The following is a 21,668-nucleotide window of genomic DNA, read 5'->3' as shown; positions in this document are numbered from 1 at the left end:
TAGTGTGTAGACAGTATGTGTAATGTGTAGTAGTGTGTAGACATTGTGTAATGTGTAGTAGTGTGTACACAGTATGTGTAATGTGTAGTAGTGTGTAGACAGTATGTAATGTGTAGTAGTGTGTAGACAGTATGTGTAATGTGTAGTAGTGTGTGGACAGTATGTGTAATGTGTAGTAGTGTGTAGACAGTATGTGTAATGTGTAGTAGTGTGTAGACAGTATGTGTAATGTGTAGTAGTGTGTAGACAGTATGTGTAATGTGTAGTAGTGTGTGGACAGTATGTGTAATGTGTAGTAGTGTGTGGACAGTATGTGTAATGTGTAGTAGTGTGTGGACAGTATGTGTAATGTGTAGTAGTGTGTAGACAGTATGTGTAATGTGTAGTAGTGTGTAGACAGTATGTGTAATGTGTAGTAGTGTGTAGACAGTATGTGTAATGTGTAGTAGTGTGTGGACAGTATGTGTAATGTGTAGTAGTGTTTAGACAGTATGTGCAATGTGTAGTAGTGTGTAGACAGTATGTGTAATGTGTAGTAGTGTGTAGACATTGTGTAATGTGTAGTAGTGTGTAGACATTGTGTAATGTGTAGTAGTGTGTAGACATTGTGTAATGTGTAGTAGTGTGTAGACAGTATGTGTAATGTGTAGTAGTGTGTAGACATTGTGTAATGTGTAGTAGTGTGTAGACATTGTGTGATGTGTAGTAGTGTGTAGACAGTATGTGCAATGTGTAGTAGTGTGTGGACAGTATGTGTAATGTGTAGTAGTGTGTAGACATTGTGTGATGTGTAGTAGTGTGTAGACAGTATGTGTAATGTGTAGTAGTGTGTAGACAGTATGTGCAATGTGTAGTAGTGTGTGGACAGTATGTGTAATGTGTAGTAGTGTGTAGACATTGTGTGATGTGTAGTAGTGTGTAGACAGTATGTGTAATGTGTAGTAGTGTGTAGACATTGTGTAATGTGTAGTAGTGTGTAGACAGTATGTGCAATGTGTAGTAGTGTGTGGACAGTATGTGTAATGTGTAGTAGTGTGTAGACATTGTGTGATGTGTAGTAGTGTGTAGACAGTATGTGCAATGTGTAGTAGTGTGTAGACATTGTGTAATGTGTAGTAGTGTGTAGACATTGTGTGATGTGTAGTAGTGTGTAGACAGTATGTGTAATGTGTAGTAGTGTGTAGACATTGTGTAATGTGTAGTAGTGTGTAGACAGTATGTGCAATGTGTAGTAGTGTGTGGACAGTATGTGTAATGTGTAGTAGTGTGTGGACAGTATGTGTAATGTGTAGTAGTGTGTAGACAGTATGTGTAATGTGTAGTAGTGTGTGGACAGTATGTGTAATGTGTAGTAGTGTGTGGACAGTATGTGTAATGTGTAGTAGTGTGTAGACAGTATTAGCAATGTGTAGTAGTGTGTGGACAGTATGTGTAATGTGTAGTAGTGTGTAGACAGAATGTGTAATGTGTAGTAGTGTGTAGACAGTATGTGTAATGTGTAGTAGTGTGTGGACAGTATGTGTAGTAGTGTGTAGACAGTATGTGTAATGTGTAGTAGTGTGTAGACAGTATGTGTAATGTGTAGTAGTGTGTGGACAGTATGTGTAGTAGTGTGTAGACAGAATGTGTAATGTGTAGTAGTGTGTAGACAGTATGTGTAATGTGTAGTAGTGTGTGGACAGTATGTGTAATGTGTAGTAGTGTGTGGACAGTATGTGCAATGTGTAGTAGTGTGTGGACAGTATGTGTAATGTGTAGTAGTGTGTAGACATTGTGTAATGTGTAGTAGTGTGTAGACAGTATGTGTAATGTGTAGTAGTGTGTGGACAGTATGTGTAATGTGTAGTAGTGTGTGGACAGTATAGTAATGTGTAGTAGTGTGTAGACAGTATGTGCAATGTGTAGTAGTGTGTAGACAGTATAGTAATGTGTAGTAGTGTGTAGACAGTATGTGCAATGTGTAGTAGTGTGTAGACAGTATAGTAATGTGTAGTAGTGTGTAGACAGTATGTGTAATGTGTAGTAGTGTGTGGACAGTATGTGTAATGTGTAGTAGTGTGTAGACAGTATGTGTAATGTGTAGTAGTGTGTAGACATTGTGTAATGTATAGTAGTGTGTAGACAGTATGTGTAATGTATAGTAGTGTGTGGACAGTATGTGTAATGTGTAGTAGTGTGTAGACATTGTGTAATGTGTAGTAGTGTGTAGACATTGTGTAATGTGTAGTAGTGTGTAGACAGTATGTGTAATGTGTAGTAGTGTGTACACAGTATGTGTAATGTGTAGTAGTGTGTACACAGTATGTGTAATGTGTAGTAGTGTGTAGACATTGTGTAATGTGTAGTAGTGTGTGGACAGTATGTGTAATGTGTAGTAGTGTGTAGACAGTGTGTAATGTGTAGTAGTGTGTACACAGTATGTGTAATGTGTAGTAGTGTGTAGACAGTGTGTAATGTGTAGTAGTGTGTACACAGTATGTGTAATGTGTAGTAGTGTGTAGACAGTATGTGTAATGTGTAGTAGTGTGTAGACATTGTGCAATGTGTAGTAGTGTGTAGACATTGTGTAATGTATAGTTTATGCATGTTGAGTGCAGTGTACACACTATGAATAAGCGTGCAGTATAAGCGTGTATATCTTACACACCAGCATAGCATGTACGAGTACAAATCGTGTATATAGATATAACACAATCCACACACACCAAGTTTGACACAAACTCATTGCGTGTGTGAAACCGCGTGTAAGATGTGTTACACTGCACATGCAATAAAAACGCTGTGTTCGTCACGCAAGCACCGTACATGTGTACGATGCAAAGTTGCACATTGTGTGTACGCAACGATGATAACAATAGCGATAAAAATGCAATAATCGCAGCAAAACGAACCATCCGAGATGCTTGAACGTGTCCATGAACGAAGCAATAGCGAGCAGCGAACCACGTGAACTCGTCCGCGGGTTTCGCGACGCGCACATTCGCGAGCGGGCAAGCGAGAGAGAAATTTAAATTAAAAACTAAAAAATGTAAAACTTCCGCCGATGTTCGCGTCCTATAGAGACGCCGATTTTAAACGCGCACGTTTTTTTTTTGTTAGCGAACGTGAAGTAAACTCGAAGGGAATGTATTGATGTGGGGGGGGGGTGGTGCTTTGATGGCGAATCTGCGTGTCGAGAACCAAGTGGAGAAGCTCCTTGCCGGCGTGAGTCGCGAGTCCACGTGGGTCGCGCGCGCGACACCCCAGGCGAGTACAGTGAGTACAGTGCGGGTACAGTGAGTACAGTGCGGGTACAGTGAGGGGGACCGTGAGGGGGCAGTGCAGGTACAGTGCGGGGTACAGTGCGGGTGCAGTGAGGGGTACAGTGGCGGGTACAGTGAGGGGACAGTGAGTACAGTGAGGGGTACAGTGAGTGGTACAGTGAAGGGTACAGTGATGGTACAGTGAGGGGGCAGTGCGGGGTACATTGACTACAGTGCGTGGTACAGTGAGCGGGACAGTGAGGGTACAGTGCGGGGTACAGTGAGGGGCCAGTGCGGGGTACATTGACTACAGTGCGTGGTACAGTGAGCGGGACAGTGAGGGTACAGTGCGGGGTACAGTGAGGGGCCAGTGCGGGGGTACAGTGAGTACAGTTTCCAGTACATATGATCGGTACAGTGAGCGGCACAGTGCGTTGTACAGTACGCTGTACAGTACGCGGTACAGTGCGCGTGAACCGGGGCTCTCCCCCCCCCCCGCGTTTCTTCCCTCTAGGTCGCCTCGGCCTCAAACGAGGACCTGGCGCGGTATGTAACAACATCGTCGCCGGGGGAGACAAAGGCGGTCGGGTTCTATTGCTAGGGAACCCCAAATCCCTTCCGCGTGACGGCACTTGCCCCAGCAGACTGTTACAGGCTACACGGGGGTCTTTGTCTTTGTGGGAGCGGTGGTGCAGCGATTAGCGCCCGAGTTCGATTCCCACAGATAACCAGGTTGTTGATAATTCTCTGAACCGGTTCCTGGGCCTCCGCCTAGGTCGCCTCAGCCTCAAATAGATAACCCGGCGAGGTGTGTAAGTAAACATCGCCACAGGCTACACGGGGGATCTTTGTCTTTGTGGGAGCGGTGGTGCAGCGATTAGCGCCCGAGTTCGATTCCCACAGATAACCAGGTTGTCGATAATTCTCTGAACCGGTTCCTGGGCCTCCGCCTAGGTCGCCTCAGCCTCAAATCGATAACCCGGCGAGGTGTGTTAGTAGTAAACATCGCCACTGGGTCCATCCACCCCCTCGTGTACTAATCTAGATTTGAAGTTTTCGTGATTTCAGGGATCAATACGTCGGTATAAAATCAATACATTACATTTAATTAATTTTATTTTTACATTTAATGTAATAGATTGTATACCTACGTGACTTTAACGAAAGAACCAAAGCGTTTTTGTGTGTTCTGTACTCTTTCGCCAACACGATAATTATTTAATCCGTAATTGTGTGCTGCACAATACGGTAACTTTCGTGGCTTGGAAGCGTTCGTGAGTGCAAGATTTTTTATATTTTGCCCTTTTTAAATCCTTTATATTAAGTTCGCTTGCTTGCTTGCTTAGGACCGTGCAAATCTTTCGGTCGTTTTTTAACCCACTTCCCGTGATCCAATCGAGCTGACATTTCGCACACAGACTCGTTGTGCCAGACAATTAATTTTCGTGAAAAATAATTTCCAAAATTTTACACTGTTTAGGGAAAAGAAATTAAATATTTAATTACCAATTGCTTAATGGTGGCAGACAATCATCTGACCCATAGGTGGCAGCCATCTCAAGCCAGAGGACGAGAGGACTCTAGCCGCCACGCATATAAAGGATTTAGAGTGAAAAACTTTGTTTTTACGGGTTTGTTTCCTGAAGAAGACCGCTTGTGTTGCAATTTAAAGCTTCTTTCGTGACTGCAGGGATTCATCTTCTTGGTTCTTTCGGTAAAGTCACGTAGAAGGGAAATAATAAAATAATAAAAATAAAACATAATAAAATCATTCTCACGACGTTTCGGCCACAACGCAAGCAGCCGTTTTCAGGGAGACGCTGTCTCCCCGACAGACCTGGTCTTCACCTGAGGACGGCTGCTTGCGTTGTGGCCGAAACGTCGTGAGAATTGTATTTTATTATGTTTTATTTTTTATTATTTTATTATTTCCCTTCTACGTGACTTTACCGAAAGAACCAAGAAGATGAATCCCTGCAGTCACGAAAGCTTTCAATTGAAATGTACGTGTACAGGATGGGTATCTGTGTCTATACTGGAGGAGCAAATCCGATGAGCAGTGAAGCTCTTTATATTACACGCTTTCATTTAACTCCTCAAATCTTGTGACGCAATTTTAACCCACTTCCCAATGTGGTATCGAATGCAAACATGGTATACTTGTGTCTTACCGACGACAACACTATATTCTATCATTAAAAATAAGAAATATATATTTTAAAACATTATTTTTTACACGTTATGTGTCGGCTTGGGTCTTATTGGCCACGGTCCGTTACGTTGTGGCAACCTTCGGGGCCAATTCCTGGAGTCGTTGAGTTCTGCCATTACAAGTACATTTCATAAAAGCGTATTTTTACTCAAGTTGTTTTAAATATTACTTATTTCACGAGATGTTAAGGTAGGGGGGGGGGGTCGGTGGGGGGCACGGGGTCACAGAGCATTACCGCAACAGACATTACAGCAAAATCTCAGACAGGAGTGTGCAAAAATGCAGCACAGGTAATCACAGCGTGTCCGTCACCTGCTGACAGCTCGGGTCTCTCTCGACAATTGTCGTGACTCCGATGAGCACTGCACTGCTTGTGTTGCAATCGAAATCTTCGAAATACGTAATCGACCAGGCTATGCGTTAATTGTGTGTCGTTTTACATAACATTTCGATACTTTGATAGGTTGTTTAATTTTAGTGTGTTCGTTTCTCCCTCTAAGCCTGCGTACTTTACTACGCGTCTCTTCGTACTCATTGGCATGTAAATGTTTTCTCTAACCCCCTCCCTCTCTCTGCCTCCGCCCGCCTCTGTCTATTTAGGGCCTCGCCACAGAGACCATCTCCCTCTCTGTACCTGTGTTACTCTCTCTATGTGTATCTTGGTGATATCTGTCTGCTTACATGTCTGTCTAGAGTTTTCTGGTTAGATTTTATGTCGCTCATTCATTTATACCTGATGACGATTGCCTTGTGTTGCAATCGAAACGTAGTAGTATGCTATTATTTAATTTATTATTTTATCTTTATACGTGACTTTACCGAAAGAACCAAAGAATAATTCCTGCAGTCACGAAAGCTCCAAAATTAAGGCTCATCGTGTGCTTTGTGAGCGACAACGACCGGCTTATAATCGAGGCCCCAAGACCTCCTGTGGTCCCCTGGTCTGGCTCTACGAGCTATCTATTTTTCGGGGGGTGCCTTTTTTTTTATAGATTTGAAGTTTTCGTGACTGCATGGGTCTATATACTCTTTGGTTTTTTCGGTAAAGTCACGTAGGTGTAAAAAATAAAATGAAAATAAATTAAAGCACGACGTTTCGCAGGCAACACAAGCTTCCGTCTTCAGGTGGAACCGTCACAGCAAAATTACCGTATCAAAATTACTGTATGAAGTGAGTAATTTTGCTGTGATGATTCCACATGAAGACAGAAGCTTGTGTTGCCTCCGAAACGTCATGAATTAATTTATTTTATTTTTCATCTACGTGACTTTACCAAAAAATTAACCCGTAAAAACAAAGTTTTTCACTATAAATCCTTTATATGCGTGGCGGCTAGAGTCCTCTCGTCCTCTGGCTTGAGATGGCTGCCACCTATGGGTCAGATGATTGCTTGCCACCATTAAGCAATTGGTAATTACATATAATAATTTTTTCCCTAAAAAGTGTAAAATTTAGGAATTTTTTTTTCACGAAAATTAATTGTCACGCACAACGAGTCTGTGTGGAAAATGTCAGCTCGATTGGATCACGGGAAGTGGGTTAAAAAAACGACCGAAAGATTTGCACGGTCGTAAGCGCGCAAGCGAACTTAATATAAAGGATTTAAAAAATGGAACTTTGTAGGATGAACGTTGGGATTCATAAGGGACACGGGGTGACCAACACGATCTGAATTGGTCTGCAATAAGGTGATAGGAGGTTGACAGGAAATGCAGTCGCCACACTGCTACCGGAGAGTTTTTAATTTTCCATTTTGTGCATCACCAGGGCATCTGCGTCGACTGCCGGCACGGTTTTGTGCAGTGGTTGATGCGATTTAGGACGGATCCGTGAGCGGTTTCGTGGAAGATCAACCCCCAAGGCACGGATCTCCTGCTGTTGGCTCTTCGAAACGGTGAGATCGTTCGGCAAAGTAATTGCTGCGTCCGATCGAAACCCAAGTCTCGCTCGTGCGTTGTCGCGCACGGAAGCTGGCCATACTCTTAAGTTTTTTTTCGGTAAAGTCAAGTAGGTAAAACAGTTTTTTTAATTAATAAAAGTAAAATAAAACAAATTTAAAAAATTCACGACGTTTCGGAAGCAACACAAGCCTCCGTCTTCAGGTGGAACCGTCACAGCCACGACAGCTGTATCAAGTAAATGAGAGCTCACAAGAAATACTACCCCGTATATATAATGGTTGAGGGGGGAAGGGCCAGGAACGGCATACTTTTTTATTAATATGGTAAGGTGAGGCTGAAGACCAAGAGTAGACTGCATAACATTTACTCGTGTGTGCACGTATGTGTGTGTTTGTGAGCCCGGGGAGTTTCTTTTCCAAAGATCGATGCGAATTTTTCTTGGTGGCTGTGGGTTGCCCAGCCCCTTGAGACTCGTTGTGCTGCTCCATCGCTTTTCACCCTCGCCCCGTCCCTCCATTGTCCGGCTCTCTTGGCAAATTGGCTCCCAGGCGACGCAGCGGACGTCCCCATTAGTGTCCTGGGGAAGGGAAAAAAAAAAGTTTGGGTACAAATATTAGTAGCTACGAATGGAACCCTAAAGCGTGCCATCATGGGGGATGTCGTTTTTTTTTTTCTTCCCGCGTGAGATCAGCACTTTCAATGGCCAGCATCATTTGGCGACTTCATTTGGCGCACGAGACGTTGTCAGAGGTCAATGTGTCGCCGCTGCATTAATACCTTTGCTGAATAATTGGCGTGCACGGTTTGGCTACATCAGACCAAGGTGGCCTGAAACGCCCCTCATAAGCAGCTAAAATGCCACGATTCATTATTTTCCAAAGAGACCAGGTTTTTTTTGTTGCATATATATAGTGACCGCGTGTTTTTGTTAAAAACCATCAGACCACTCCATTGCGAATCATTAAAGATTAGGGGGGGAGGGGGGGGGGGAAAGCCGGACTCAAAAAATCTTTGGCAGGCAGCAGGCGGCAACGGCATCCTTTTCCCGCAAATGCGTCCACGTCTTCAGCGAAGCCGCGTGGTGTCGTCGCCCCCTTTCATCGAGCGACAAATGTTGACGCGTGGCCCACTCGTGTCGCAGGGCCGTACCCCCGACCATGAGCGCAGCAGCAGCAGCAGCAGGAGCAGCAGCAGCAGCAGCAGCAGGAGCAGCAGCAGCAGGAGTCTCCGACAGCGGCTCGGACCAGAGCAGAGCGGCGAGCCCGGGCGGTGGAGTGCATCCCGCGTCCACGGACGACGCAACGCACGAAAGTCCGGGGAGCGCGAGCGAAGGGGACGTGACAGTCGGAGGAGGAGGAGGGGAGGAGGACGAGGAGGAGGAGGAGGAGGAGGTGGACGCCGCAAAGGACGAGGTGCCCAGGCTGCGACGGTGCTCGTACGAGGGCTGCGTCGAAACGACGGCTCGCTCCGCGCGGCAAGCCGGGCAGCTCACCGCCACCGGTAGCCACCACCACCACCACGCGGCATGGATGTGTAAGAAGCACAAGAACAAGGCGTACAAGGCCAAGTTCAAGACCAAGAAGAATTTCTCGGCTGGCGGAGCGAGCGGCGGCGGCGGAGGCAAGGTTGGTCTGCGGTTTAGGAGGCTGGCTTCTTTGGGGCTGAGTCGACCTAGGGGAGGCCCAGTACCCGGTTCGAATATTCTCCACTGTTGATAATTGTTTTTTTACCCTTTTATCTGGCAACAAAACTGACACCTTTTTTTTTTACAAGGAGTCATGTTTGCATAGATCACAATACCTGCAGTCATAATGCAAACAAAAGACATAACTCTGATAATGTATGCACTGTCCTTGAAGTTGATTGGTCCACACCCGAGACAGCTTTCCTTAGAGCCTAGTCTCACATGGTGTTGGACCAGATGACGCAAAAAGGCGCACAACTCATGGACAATGCACCATCAGAGTATGAGAGCTCGGGGTAAGAATTTTCACAATTGGAACCTCATTTGCCAGTAAAAAATATGATAATTGGTTTTTTACCCTTCTATCTGGCAACAAAACTTACACTTTTTTTTACAAGGAGTCATGTTTGCATTGACCACAATACCTGATGTCGTAATGCAAACAAAAAACACAACTCTGATAATGTATGCACTGTCCTTGAAGTTGATTGGTCCACACCCGAGACAGCTTTGCTTAGAGCCTATTCTCACATGGTGTTGGACCAGATGACGCCAAAAGGCCACTGTTGTCGGTTGTGAGCGGTATTCGAAGTGCGATTGGTTCGTCGAGCTTTCATTTCTCGGTTGGGCCTTCGGTATGTAAAATAAAACGTTCAGTTTCGTTTAAAGATTTGCGCTCAACGGCATCCCAATACATTGCGTTAGGCAGCCGCAAACATCTGCATTTCACGCCAGGGCCTGTCTTAGTAAATGACGTCACGCGATTTTGGACGATTTTTAACCCCCCCCCACTCGTCACACGGCGTCACAAAAAGTCAGACCCCCCTCCCCCTCAAATGTGACGTTATAAAGCTCTGTCCCCCCCCCCCCAAACCATATTTCCATTTTGAAAATAAAACTTGCTTCAAATCGCTTTAAACTATTGTCATTGTAGTGCGTATTTAATGTGGCGCTGCACTCTGATGCCGTAGGAGTGTTGTTCGAACAATTAGTGTTGTTATAACAATTCTATGTTTATTTAAAGTTGCGTATTTTTACGTGACGTCACATTTCTCAAACACCCCCCCCCCCCTCGTCACACATCGTCACAAATGTCTCACCCCCCCCCCCCCCCAGGTGCGTGACGTCATTTATGGACTGCCCCTAAGGGCTGCTCAGCTCCGCAGCACTTTTCCCATAAGCCACCTGGCCACAAATGATAGCCCAACACATTGGCTCGTCATCATCATCGTCATCATCGCGTGGAAATGCCTTCCATGCCGCCACGACTGAGTGAGGCGTGCTTTGTGCCTGGGTGATTGTGTGTCTGGGTGCGTGGGTGACTGGGTGACTGGGTGCGTGGGTGAATGGGTGACTGGGTGACTGGGTGACTGGGTGATTGTGTGTCTGGGTGCGTGGGTGACTGGGTGACTGGGTGCGTGGGTGACTGGGTGACTGGGTGACTGGGTGATTGTGTGTCTGGGTGCGTGGGTGACTGGGTGACTGGGTAATTGTGTGTCTGGGTGCGTGGGTGACTGGGTGACTGGGTGACTGGGTGATTGTGTGTCTGGGTGACTGTGTGCCTGGGTGACTGGGTGACTGGGTGATTGTGTGTCTGGGTGCGTGGGTAACTGGGTGACTGGGTGACTGGGTGATTGTGTGCCTGGGTGACTGGGTGATTGTGTGTCTGGGTGATTGTGTGCCTGGGTGCGTGGGTGACTGGGTGACTGGGTGATTGTGTGCCTAGGTGACTGGGTGACTGGGTGATTGTGTGTGTGGGTGCGTGGGTGACTGGGTGACTGGGTGACTGGGTGATTGTGTGCCTGGGTGCCTGGGTGACTGGGTGACTGGGTGATTGTGTGCCTGGGTGCGTGGGTGACTGGGTGACTGGGTGATTGTGTGCCTGGGTGCGTGGGTGACTGGGTGACTGGGTGATTGTGTGCCTGGGTGACTGGGTGACTGGGTGATTGTGTATCTGGGTGCGTGGGTGACTGGGTGACTGGGTGACTGGGTGATTGTGTGCCTGGGTGACTAGGTGACTGGGTGATTGTGTGTCTGGGTGCGTGGGTGACTGGGTGACTGGGTGACTGGGTGATTGTGTGCCTGGGTGACTGGGTGACGGGTGATTGTGTGCCTGGGTGCGTGGGTGACTGGGTGACTGGGTGATTGTGTGTCTGGGTGCGTGGGTGACTGGGTGTCTGGGTGATTGTGTGTCTGGGTGCGTGGGTGACTGGGTGATTGTGTGTCTGGGTGCGTGGGTGACTGGGTGACTGGGTGACTGGGTGATTGTGTGCCTGGGTGACTGGGTGATTGTGTGTCTGGGTGCATGGGTGACTGGGTGACTGGGTGACTGGGTGATTGTGTGCCTGGGTGACTGGGTGATTGTGTGCCCTGGTGCGTGGGTGACTGGGTGATTGTGTAGTTGTGTGTCTGGGTGCCTGGGTGCGTGGGTGACTGGGTAATTGTGTGTCTGGGTGCCTGGGTGCGTGGGTGACTGGGTGACTGGGTGATTGTGTGTCTGGGTGCGTGGGTGACTGGGTGATTGTGTGTCTGGGTGCGTGGGTGCGTGGGTGACTGGGTGACTGGGTGACTGGGTGATTGTGTGTCTGGGTGACTGGGTGACTGGGTAATTGTGTGTCTGGGTGCCTGGGTGACTGGGTGATTGTGTGCGTGGGTGACTGGGTGACTGGGTGATTGTGTGTCTGGGTGCCTGGGTGACTGGGTGATTGTGTGTCTGGGTGTGTGGGTGACTGGGTGACTGGGTGCGTGGGTGACTGGGTGATTGTGTGTCTGGGTGCGTGGGTGACTGGGTGACTGGGTGATTGTGTGTCTGGGTGCGTGGGTGACTGGGTGACTGGGTGATTGTGTGTCTGGGTGCGTGGGTGACTGGGTGACTGGGTGATTGTGTGTCTGGGTGCCTGGGTGACTAGGTGATTGTGTGTCTGGGTGCGTGGGTGACTGGGTGACTGGGTGATTGTGTGTCTGGGTGCGTGGGTGACTGGGTGACTGGGTAATTGCGTGTCTGGGTGCGTGGGTGACTGGGTGACTGGGTAATTGTGTGTCTGGGTGCCTGGGTGACTGGGTGACTGGGTGATTGTGTGTCTGGGTGACTGGGTGATTGTGTGTCTGGGTGACTGGGTGACTGGCTGACTGGGTGACTGGGTGATTGTGTGCCTGGGTGCGTGGGTGACTGGGTGACTGGGTGATTGTGTGCCTGGGTGACTGGGTGACTGGGTGATTGTGTATCTGGGTGCGTGGGTGACTGGGTGACTGGGTGATTGTGTGCCTGGGTGCCTGGGTGACTGGGTGATTGTGTGTCTGGGTGCGTGGGTGACTGGGTGTCTGGGTGATTGTGTGTCTGGGTGCATGGGTGACTGGGTGACTGGGTGCGTGGGTGACTGGGTGACTGGGTGACTGGGTGATTGTGTGTCTGGGTGCGTGGGTGACTGGGTGACTGGGTAATTGTGTGTCTGGGTGCGTGGGTGACTGGGTGACTGGGTGACTGGGTGATTGTGTGTCTGGGTGACTGTGTGCCTGGGTGACTGGGTGACTGGGTGACTGGGTGATTGTGTGTCTGGGTGCGTGGGTAACTGGGTGACTGGGTGACTGGGTGATTGTGTGCCTGGGTGACTGGGTGATTGTGTGTCTGGGTGACTGGGTGATTGTGTGTCTGGGTGATTGTGTGCCTGGGTGCGTGGGTGACTGGGTGACTGGGTGATTGTGTGCCTAGGTGACTGGGTGACTGGGTGATTGTGTGTGTGGGTGCGTGGGTGACTGGGTGACTGGGTGACTGGGTGACTGGGTGATTGTGTGCCTGGGTGCCTGGGTGACTGGGTGACTGGGTGATTGTGTGCCTGGGTGCGTGGGTGACTGGGTGACTGGGTGATTGTGTGCCTGGGTGCGTGGGTGACTGGGTGACTGGGTGATTGTGTGCCTGGGTGACTGGGTGACTGGGTGATTGTGTATCTGGGTGCGTGGGTGACTGGGTGACTGGGTGACTGGGTGATTGTGTGCCTGGGTGACTAGGTGACTGGGTGATTGTGTGTCTGGGTGCGTGGGTGACTGGGTGACTGGGTGACTGGGTGATTGTGTGCCTGGGTGACTGGGTGACGGGTGATTGTGTGCCTGGGTGCGTGGGTGACTGGGTGACTGGGTGATTGTGTGTCTGGGTGCGTGGGTGACTGGGTGTCTGGGTGATTGTGTGTCTGGGTGCGTGGGTGACTGGGTGATTGTGTGTCTGGGTGCGTGGGTGACTGGGTGACTGGGTGATTGTGTGCCTGGGTGACTGGGTGATTGTGTGTCTGGGTGCATGGGTGACTGGGTGACTGGGTGATTGTGTGCCTGGGTGACTGGGTGATTGTGTGCCCTGGTGCGTGGGTGACTGGGTGATTGTGTAGTTGTGTGTCTGGGTGCCTGGGTGCGTGGGTGACTGGGTAATTGTGTGTCTGGGTGCCTGGGTGCGTGGGTGACTGGGTGACTGGGTGATTGTGTGTCTGGGTGCGTGGGTGACTGGGTGATTGTGTGTCTGGGTGCGTGGGTGCGTGGGTGACTGGGTGACTGGGTGACTGGGTGATTGTGTGTCTGGGTGACTGGGTGACTGGGTAATTGTGTGTCTGGGTGCCTGGGTGACTGGGTGATTGTGTGCGTGGGTGACTGGGTGACTGGGTGATTGTGTGTCTGGGTGCCTGGGTGACTGGGTGATTGTGTGTCTGGGTGCGTGGGTGACTGGGTGACTGGGTGCGTGGGTGACTGGGTGATTGTGTGTCTGGGTGCGTGGGTGACTGGGTGACTGGGTGATTGTGTGTCTGGGTGCGTGGGTGACTGGGTGACTGGGTGATTGTGTGTCTGGGTGCGTGGGTGACTGGGTGACTGGGTGATTGTGTGTCTGGGTGCCTGGGTGACTAGGTGATTGTGTGTCTGGGTGCGTGGGTGACTGGGTGACTGGGTGATTGTGTGTCTGGGTGCGTGGGTGACTGGGTGACTGGGTAATTGCGTGTCTGGGTGCGTGGGTGACTGGGTGACTGGGTAATTGTGTGTCTGGGTGCCTGGGTGACTGGGTGACTGGGTGATTGTGTGTCTGGGTGACTGGGTGACTGTGTGTCTGGGTGACTGGGTGACTGGATGACTGGGTGACTGGGTGATTGTGTGCCTGGGTGCGTGGGTGACTGGGTGACTGGGTGATTGTGTGCCTGGGTGACTGGGTGACTGGGTGATTGTGTATCTGGGTGCGTGGGTGACTGGGTGACTGGGTGACTGGGTGATTGTGTGCCTGGGTGCCTGGGTGACTGGGTGATTGTGTGTCTGGGTGCGTGGGTGACTGGGTGTCTGGGTGATTGTGTGTCTGGGTGCGTGGGTGACTGGGTGACTGGGTGATTGTGTGTCTGGGTGCGTGGGTGACTGGGTGACTGGGTGATTGTGTGCCTGGGTGACTGGGTGACTGGGTGATTGTGTGTCTGGGTGCATGGGTGACTGGGTGATTGTGTGCCTGGGTGCCTGGGTGACTGGGTGACTGGGTGATTGTGTGCCCTGGTGCGTGGGTGACTGGGTGATTGTGTAATTGTGTGTCTGGGTGCCTGGGTGCGTGGGTGACTGGGTGACTGGGTGACTGGGTGACTGGGTAATTGTGTGTCTGGGTGCCTGGGTGCGTGGGTGACTGGGTGATTGTGTGTCTGGGTGCGTGGGTGACTGGGTGACTGGGTGATTGTGTGTCTGGGTGCGTGGGTGCGTGGGTGACTGGGTGACTGGGTGACTGGGTGATTGTGTGTCTGGGTGACTGGGTGACTGGGTAATTGTGTGTCTGGGTGCCTGGGTGACTGGGTGATTGTGTGCGTGGGTGACTGGGTGACTGGGTGATTGTGTGTCTGGGTGCCTGGGTGACTGGGTGATTGTGTGTCTGGGTGCGTGGGTGACTGGGTGCGTGGGTGCGTGGGTGAATGGGTGACTGGGTGACTGGGTGACTGGGTGATTGTGTGTCTGGGTGCGTGGGTGACTGGGTGACTGGGTGCGTGGGTGACTGGGTGACTGGGTGACTGGGTGATTGTGTGTCTGGGTGCGTGGGTGACTGGGTGACTGGGTAATTGTGTGTCTGGGTGCGTGGGTGACTGGGTGACTGGGTGACTGGGTGATTGTGTGTCTGGGTGACTGTGTGCCTGGGTGACTGGGTGACTGGGTGACTGGGTGATTGTGTGTCTGGGTGCGTGGGTAACTGGGTGACTGGGTGACTGGGTGATTGTGTGCCTGGGTGACTGGGTGATTGTGTGTCTGGGTGATTGTGTGCCTGGGTGCGTGGGTGACTGGGTGACTGGGTGATTGTGTGCCTGGGTGACTGGGTGACTGGGTGATTGTGTGTGTGGGTGCGTGGGTGACTGGGTGACTGGGTGACTGGGTGACTGGGTGATTGTGTGCCTGGGTGCCTGGGTGACTGGGTGACTGGGTGATTGTGTGCCTGGGTGCGTGGGTGACTGGGTGACTGGGTGATTGTGTGCCTGGGTGCGTGGGTGACTGGGTGACTGGGTGATTGTGTGCCTGGGTGACTGGGTGACTGGGTGATTGTGTATCTGGGTGCGTGGGTGACTGGGTGACTGGGTGACTGGGTGATTGTGTGCCTGGGTGACTAGGTGACTGGGTGATTGTGTGTCTGGGTGCGTGGGTGACTGGGTGACTGGGTGACTGGGTGATTGTGTGCCTGGGTGACGGGTGATTGTGTGCCTGGGTGCGTGGGTGACTGGGTGACTGGGTGATTGTGTGTCTGGGTGCGTGGGTGACTGGATGTCTGGGTGATTGTGTGTCTGGGTGCGTGGGTGACTGGGTGATTGTGTGTCTGGGTGCGTGGGTGACTGGGTGACTGGGTGACTGGGTGATTGTGTGCCTGGGTGACTGGGTGATTGTGTGTCTGGGTGCATGGGTGACTGGGTGACTGGGTGACTGGGTGATTGTGTGCCTGGGTGACTGGGTGATTGTGTGCCCTGGTGCGTGGGTGACTGGGTGATTGTGTAGTTGTGTGTCTGGGTGCCTGGGTGCGTGGGTGACTGGGTGACTGGGTAATTGTGTGTCTGGGTGCCTGGGTGCGTGGGTGACTGGGTGACTGGGTGATTGTGTGTCTGGGTGCGTGGGTGACTGGGTGATTGTGTGTCTGGGTGCGTGGGTGCGTGGGTGACTGGGTGACTGGGTGACTGGGTGATTGTGTGTCTGGGTGACTGGGTGACTGGGTAATTGTGTGTCTGGGTGCCTGGGTGACTGGGTGATTGTGTGCGTGGGTGACTGGGTGACTGGGTGATTGTGTGTCTGGGTGCCTGGGTGACTGGGTGATTGTGTGTCTGGGTGCGTGGGTGACTGGGTGACTGGGTGCGTGGGTGACTGGGTGATTGTGTGTCTGGGTGCGTGGGTGACTGGGTGACTGGGTGATTGTGTGTCTGGGTGCGTGGGTGACTGGGTGACTGGGTGATTGTGTGTCTGGGTGCGTGGGTGACTGGGTGACTGGGTGATTGTGTGTCTGGGTGCCTGGGTGACTAGGTGATTGTGTGTCTGGGTGCGTGGGTGACTGGGTGACTGGGTGATTGTGTGTCTGGGTGCGTGGGTGACTGGGTGACTGGGTAATTGCGTGTCTGGGTGCGTGGGTGACTGGGTGACTGGGTAATTGTGTGTCTGGGTGCCTGGGTGACTGGGTGACTGGGTGATTGTGTGTCTGGGTGACTGGGTGACTGGGTGATTGTGTGTCTGGGTGACTGTGTGACTGGCTGACTGGGTGACTGGGTGATTGTGTGCCTGGGTGCGTGGGTGACTGGGTGACTGGGTGATTGTGTGCCTGGGTGACTGGGTGACTGGGTGATTGTGTATCTGGGTGCGTGGGTGACTGGGTGACTGGGTGACTGGGTGATTGTGTGCCTGGGTGCCTGGGTGACTGGGTGATTGTGTGTCTGGGTGCGTGGGTGACTGGGTGTCTGGGTGATTGTGTGTCTGGGTGCGTGGGTGACTGGGTGACTGGGTGATTGTGTGTCTGGGTGCGTGGGTGACTGGGTGACTGGGTGATTGTGTGCCTGGGTGACTGGGTGACTGGGTGATTGTGTGTCTGGGTGCATGGGTGACTGGGTGACTGGGTGATTGTGTGCCTGGGTGCCTGGGTGACTGGGTGACTGGGTGATTGTGTGCCCTGGTGCGTGGGTGACTGGGTGATTGTGTAATTGTGTGTCTGGGTGCCTGGGTGCGTGGGTGACTGGGTGACTGGGTGACTGGGTGACTGGGTAATTGTGTGTCTTGGTGCCTGGGTGCGTGGGTGACTGGGTGATTGTGTGTCTGGGTGCGTGGGTGACTGGGTGACTGGGTGATTGTGTGTCTGGGTGCGTGGGTGCGTGGGTGACTGGGTGACTGGGTGACTGGGTGATTGTGTGTCTGGGTGACTGGGTGACTGGGTAATTGTGTGTCTGGGTGCCTGGGTGACTGGGTGATTGTGTGCGTGGGTGACTGGGTGACTGGGTGATTGTGTGTCTGGGTGCCTGGGTGACTGGGTGATTGTGTGTCTGGGTGCGTGGGTGACTAGGTGCGTGGGTGACTGGGTGATTGTGTGTCTGGGTGCGTGGGTGACTGGGTGACTGGGTGATTGTGTGTCTGGGTGCGTGGGTGACTGGGTGACTGGGTGACTGGGTGATTGTGTGTCTGGGTGCGTGGGTGACTGGGTGACTGGGTGATTGTGTGTCTGGGTGCCTGGGTGACTGGGTGACTGGGTGATTGTGTGTCTGGGTGCGTGGGTGACTGGGTGACTGGGTGATTGTGTGTCTGGGTGCGTGGGTGACTGGGTGACTGGGTAATTGCGTGTCTGGGTGCGTGGGTGACTGGGTGACTGGGTAATTGTGTGTCTGGGTGCCTGGGTGACTGGGTGACTGGGTGATTGTGTGTCTGGGTGACTGGGTGACTGGGTGACTGGGTGATTGTGTGTCTGGGTGACTGGGTGACTGGCTGACTGGGTGACTGGGTGATTGTGTGTCTGGGTGACTGGGTGCGTGGGTGACTGGGTGACTGGGTGATTGTGTGCCTGGGTGCCTGGGTGACTGGGTGACTGGGTGACTGGGTGATTGTGTGTCTGGGTGCGTGGGTGACTGGGTGACTGGGTGATTGTGTGTCTGGGTGCGTGGGTGACTGGGTGACTGGGTAATTGTGTGTCTGGGTGCGTGGGTGACTGGGTGACTGGGTGATTGTGTGCCTGGGTGACTGGGTGATGGGTGATTGTGTGCCTGGGTGCGTGGGTGACTGGGTGATTGTGTGTCTGGGTGCGTGGGTGACTGGGTGTCTGGGTGATTGTGTGTCTGGGTGCGTGGGTGACTGGGTGACTGGGTGATTGTGTGTCTGGGTGCGTGGGTGACTGGGTGACTGGGTGACTGGGTGACTGGGTGATTGTGTGCCTGGGTGACTGGGTGACTGGGTGACTGGGTGACTGGGTGATTGTGTGTCTGGGTGCATGGGTGACTGGGTGACTAGGTGATTGTGTGCCTGGGTGCCTGGGTGACTGGGTGACTGGGTGATTGTGTGCCCTGGTGCGTGGGTGACTGGGTGATTGTGTAATTGTGTGTCTGGGTGCCAGGGTGCGTGGGTGACTGGGTGACTGGGTTACTGGGTAATTGTGTGTCTGGGTGCCTGGGTGCGTGGGTGACTGGGTGACTGGGTGATTGTGTGTCTGGGTGCGTGGGTGACTGGGTGACTGGGGGATTGTGTGTCTGGGTGCGTGGGTGACTGGGTGACTGGGTGACTGGGTGATTGTGTGTCTGGGTGACTGGGTGACTGGGTAATTGTGTGTCTGGGTGCCTGGGTGACTGGGTGATTGTGTGCATGGGTGACTGGGTGACTGGGTGATTGTGTGTCTGGGTGCCTGGGTGATTGTGTGTCTGGGTGCGTGGGTGACTGGGTGACTGGGTGACTGGGTGACTGGGTGATTGTGTGTCTGGGTGCGTGGGTGACTGGGTGACTGGGTGATTGTGTGTCTGGGTGCGTGGGTGACTGGGTGACTGGGTGATTGTGTGTCTGGGTGCGTGGGTGACTGGGTGACTGGGTGATTGTGTGTCTGGGTGCCTGGGTGACTGGGTGACTGGGTGATTGTGTGTCTGGGTGCGTGGGTGACTGGGTGATTGTGTGTCTTGGTGCGTGGGTGACTGGGTGACTGGGTAATTGCGTGTCTGGGTGCGTGGGTGACTGGGTGACTGGGTAATTGTGTGTCTGGGTGCCTGGGTGACTGGGTGACTGGGTGATTGTGTGTCTGGGTGACTGGGTGACTGGGTGACTGGGTGATTGTGTCTGGGTGACTGGGTGACTGGCTGACTGGGTGACTGGGTGATTGTGTGTCTGGGTGACTGGGTGACTGGGTGCGTGGGTGACTGGGTGACTGGGTGATTGTGTGCCTGGGTGCCTGGGTGACTGGGTGACTGGGTGACTGGGTGATTGTGTGTCTGGGTGCGTGGGTGACTGGGTGACTGGGTGATTGTGTGTCTGGGTGCGTGGGTGACTGGGTGACTGGGTAATTGTGTGTCTGGGTGCGTGGGTGACTGGGTGACTGGGTGATTGTGTGTCTGGGTGCGTGGGTGACTGGGTAATTGTGTGTCTGGGTGCGTGGGTGACTGGGTGACTGGGTAATTGTGTGTCTGGGTGCGTGGGTGACTGGGTGACTGGGTGATTGTGTGTCTGGGTGCGTGGGTGACTGGGTGACTGGGTGATTGTGTGTCTGGGTGACTGGGTGACTGGGTGATTGTGTGCCTGGGTGACTGGGTGACTGGGTGACTGGGTGATTGTGTGTCTGGGTGCGTGGGTGACTGGGTGATTGTGTGCCTGGGTGACTGGGTGACTGGGTGATTGTGTGTCTGGGTGCGTGGGTGACTGGGTGATTGTGTGTCTGGGTGCGTGGGTGACTGGGTGATTGTGTGTCTGGGTGCGTGGGTGACTGGGTGACTGGGTAATTGCGTGTCTGGGTGCGTGGGTGACTGGGTGACTGGGTAATTGTGTGTCTGGGTGCCTGGGTGACTGGGTGACTGGGTGATTGTGTGTCTGGGTGCGTGGGTGACTGGGTGACTGGGTGATTGTGTGTCTGGGTGCCTGGGTGACTGGGTGACTGGGTGATTGTGTGTCTGGGTGCGTGGGTGACTGGGTGACTGGGTGATTGTGTGTCTGGGTGCGTGGGTGACTGGGTGACTGGGTAATTGCGTGTCTGGGTGCGTGTGTGACTGGGTGACTGGGTAATTGTGTGTCTGGGTGCCTGGGTGACTGGGTGACTGGGTGATTGTGTGTCTGGGTGACTGGGTGACTGGGTGATTGTGTGTCTGGGTGACTGGGTGACTGGCTGACTGGGTGACTGGGTGATTGTGTGTCTGGGTGACTGGGTGACTGGGTGACTGGGTGATTGTGTGTCTGGGTGTCTGTGTGCCTGGGTGACTGGGTGACTGGGTGACTGGGTGATTGTGTGTCTGGGTGCGTGGGTAACTGGGTGACTGGGTGACTGGGTGATTGTGTGCCTGGGTGACTGGGTGATTGTGTGTCTGGGTGATTGTGTGCCTGGGTGCGTGGGTGACTGGGTGACTGGGTGATTGTGTGCCTGGGTGACTGGGTGACTGGGTGATTGTGTGTGTGGGTGCGTGGGTGACTGGGTGACTGGGTGACTGGGTGACTGGGTGATTGTGTGCCTGGGTGCCTGGGTGACTGGGTGATTGTGTGCCTGGGTGCGTGGGTGACTGGGTGACTGGGTGATTGTGTGCCTGGGTGCGTGGGTGACTGGGTGACTGGGTGATTGTGTGCCTGGGTGACTGGGTGACTGGGTGATTGTGTATCTGGGTGCGTGGGTGACTGGGTGACTGGGTGACTGGGTGATTGTGTGCCTGGGTGACTAGGTGACTGGGTGATTGTGTGTCTGGGTGCGTGGGTGACTGGGTGACTGGGTGATTGTGTGCCTGGGTGACTGGGTGACGGGTGATTGTGTGCCTGGGTGCGTGGGTGACTGGGTGACTGGGTGATTGTGTGTCTGGGTGCGTGGGTGACTGGGTGTCTGGGTGATTGTGTGTCTGGGTGCGTGGGTGACTGGGTGATTGTGTGTCTGGGTGCGTGGGTGACTGGGTGACTGGGTGACTGGGTGATTGTGTGCCTGGGTGACTGGGTGATTGTGTGTCTGGGTGCATGGGTGACTGGGTGACTGGGTGACTGGGTGATTGTGTGCCTGGGTGACTGGGTGATTGTGTGCCCTGGTGCGTGGGTGACTGGGTGATTGTGTAGTTGTGTGTCTGGGTGCCTGGGTGCCTGGGTGACTGGGTGACTGGGTAATTGTGTGTCTGGGTGCCTGGGTGCGTGGGTGACTGGGTGACTGGGTGATTGTGTGTCTGGGTGCGTGGGTGACTGGGTGATTGTGTGTCTGGGTGCGTGGGTGCGTGGGTGACTGGGTGACTGGGTGACTGGGTGATTGTGTGTCTGGGTGACTGGGTGACTGGGTAATTGTGTGTCTGGGTGCCTGGGTGACTGGGTGATTGTGTGCGTGGGTGACTGGGTGACTGGGTGATTGTGTGTCTGGGTGCCTGGGTGACTGGGTGATTGTGTGTCTGGGTGCGTGGGTGACTGGGTGACTGGGTGCGTGGGTGACTGGGTGATTGTGTGTCTGGGTGCGTGGGTGACTGGGTGACTGGGTGAT

The 21,668-nt window shown here is 52.6% G+C and overlaps 1 protein-coding gene across 4 annotated transcripts in view; it reads left to right on the top strand.

The window, feature by feature from the left end:
- The first annotated feature begins 3,191 nt into the window (after positions 1 to 3,191).
- The window catches only part of RFXAP (regulatory factor X associated protein), a 41,134-nt gene continuing 22,657 nt past the window's right edge, over positions 3,192 to 21,668 (top strand). The window contains exons 1-3 of one of the 4 annotated variants that reach the window (XM_078618927.1): positions 3,192 to 3,255; positions 7,223 to 7,349; positions 8,498 to 8,981. In XM_078618927.1, the coding sequence (XP_078475053.1) occupies positions 8,514 to 8,981 (468 nt within the window). In that variant the 5' untranslated portion in view covers positions 3,192 to 3,255; positions 7,223 to 7,349; positions 8,498 to 8,513. The other 3 variants (XM_078618925.1, XM_078618926.1, XM_078618928.1) reach the window with 3 other exon arrangements.

This window comes from Lampetra planeri, chromosome 60 (assembly GCF_965212315.1).
Source record: "Lampetra planeri chromosome 60, kcLamPlan1.2.h2, whole genome shotgun sequence".
Lineage (NCBI taxonomy): Eukaryota > Metazoa > Chordata > Hyperoartia > Petromyzontiformes > Petromyzontidae > Lampetra > Lampetra planeri.
Note: the sequence above shows the minus strand (reverse complement) of the source record. Positions and strands in the feature narration are given on the sequence as shown.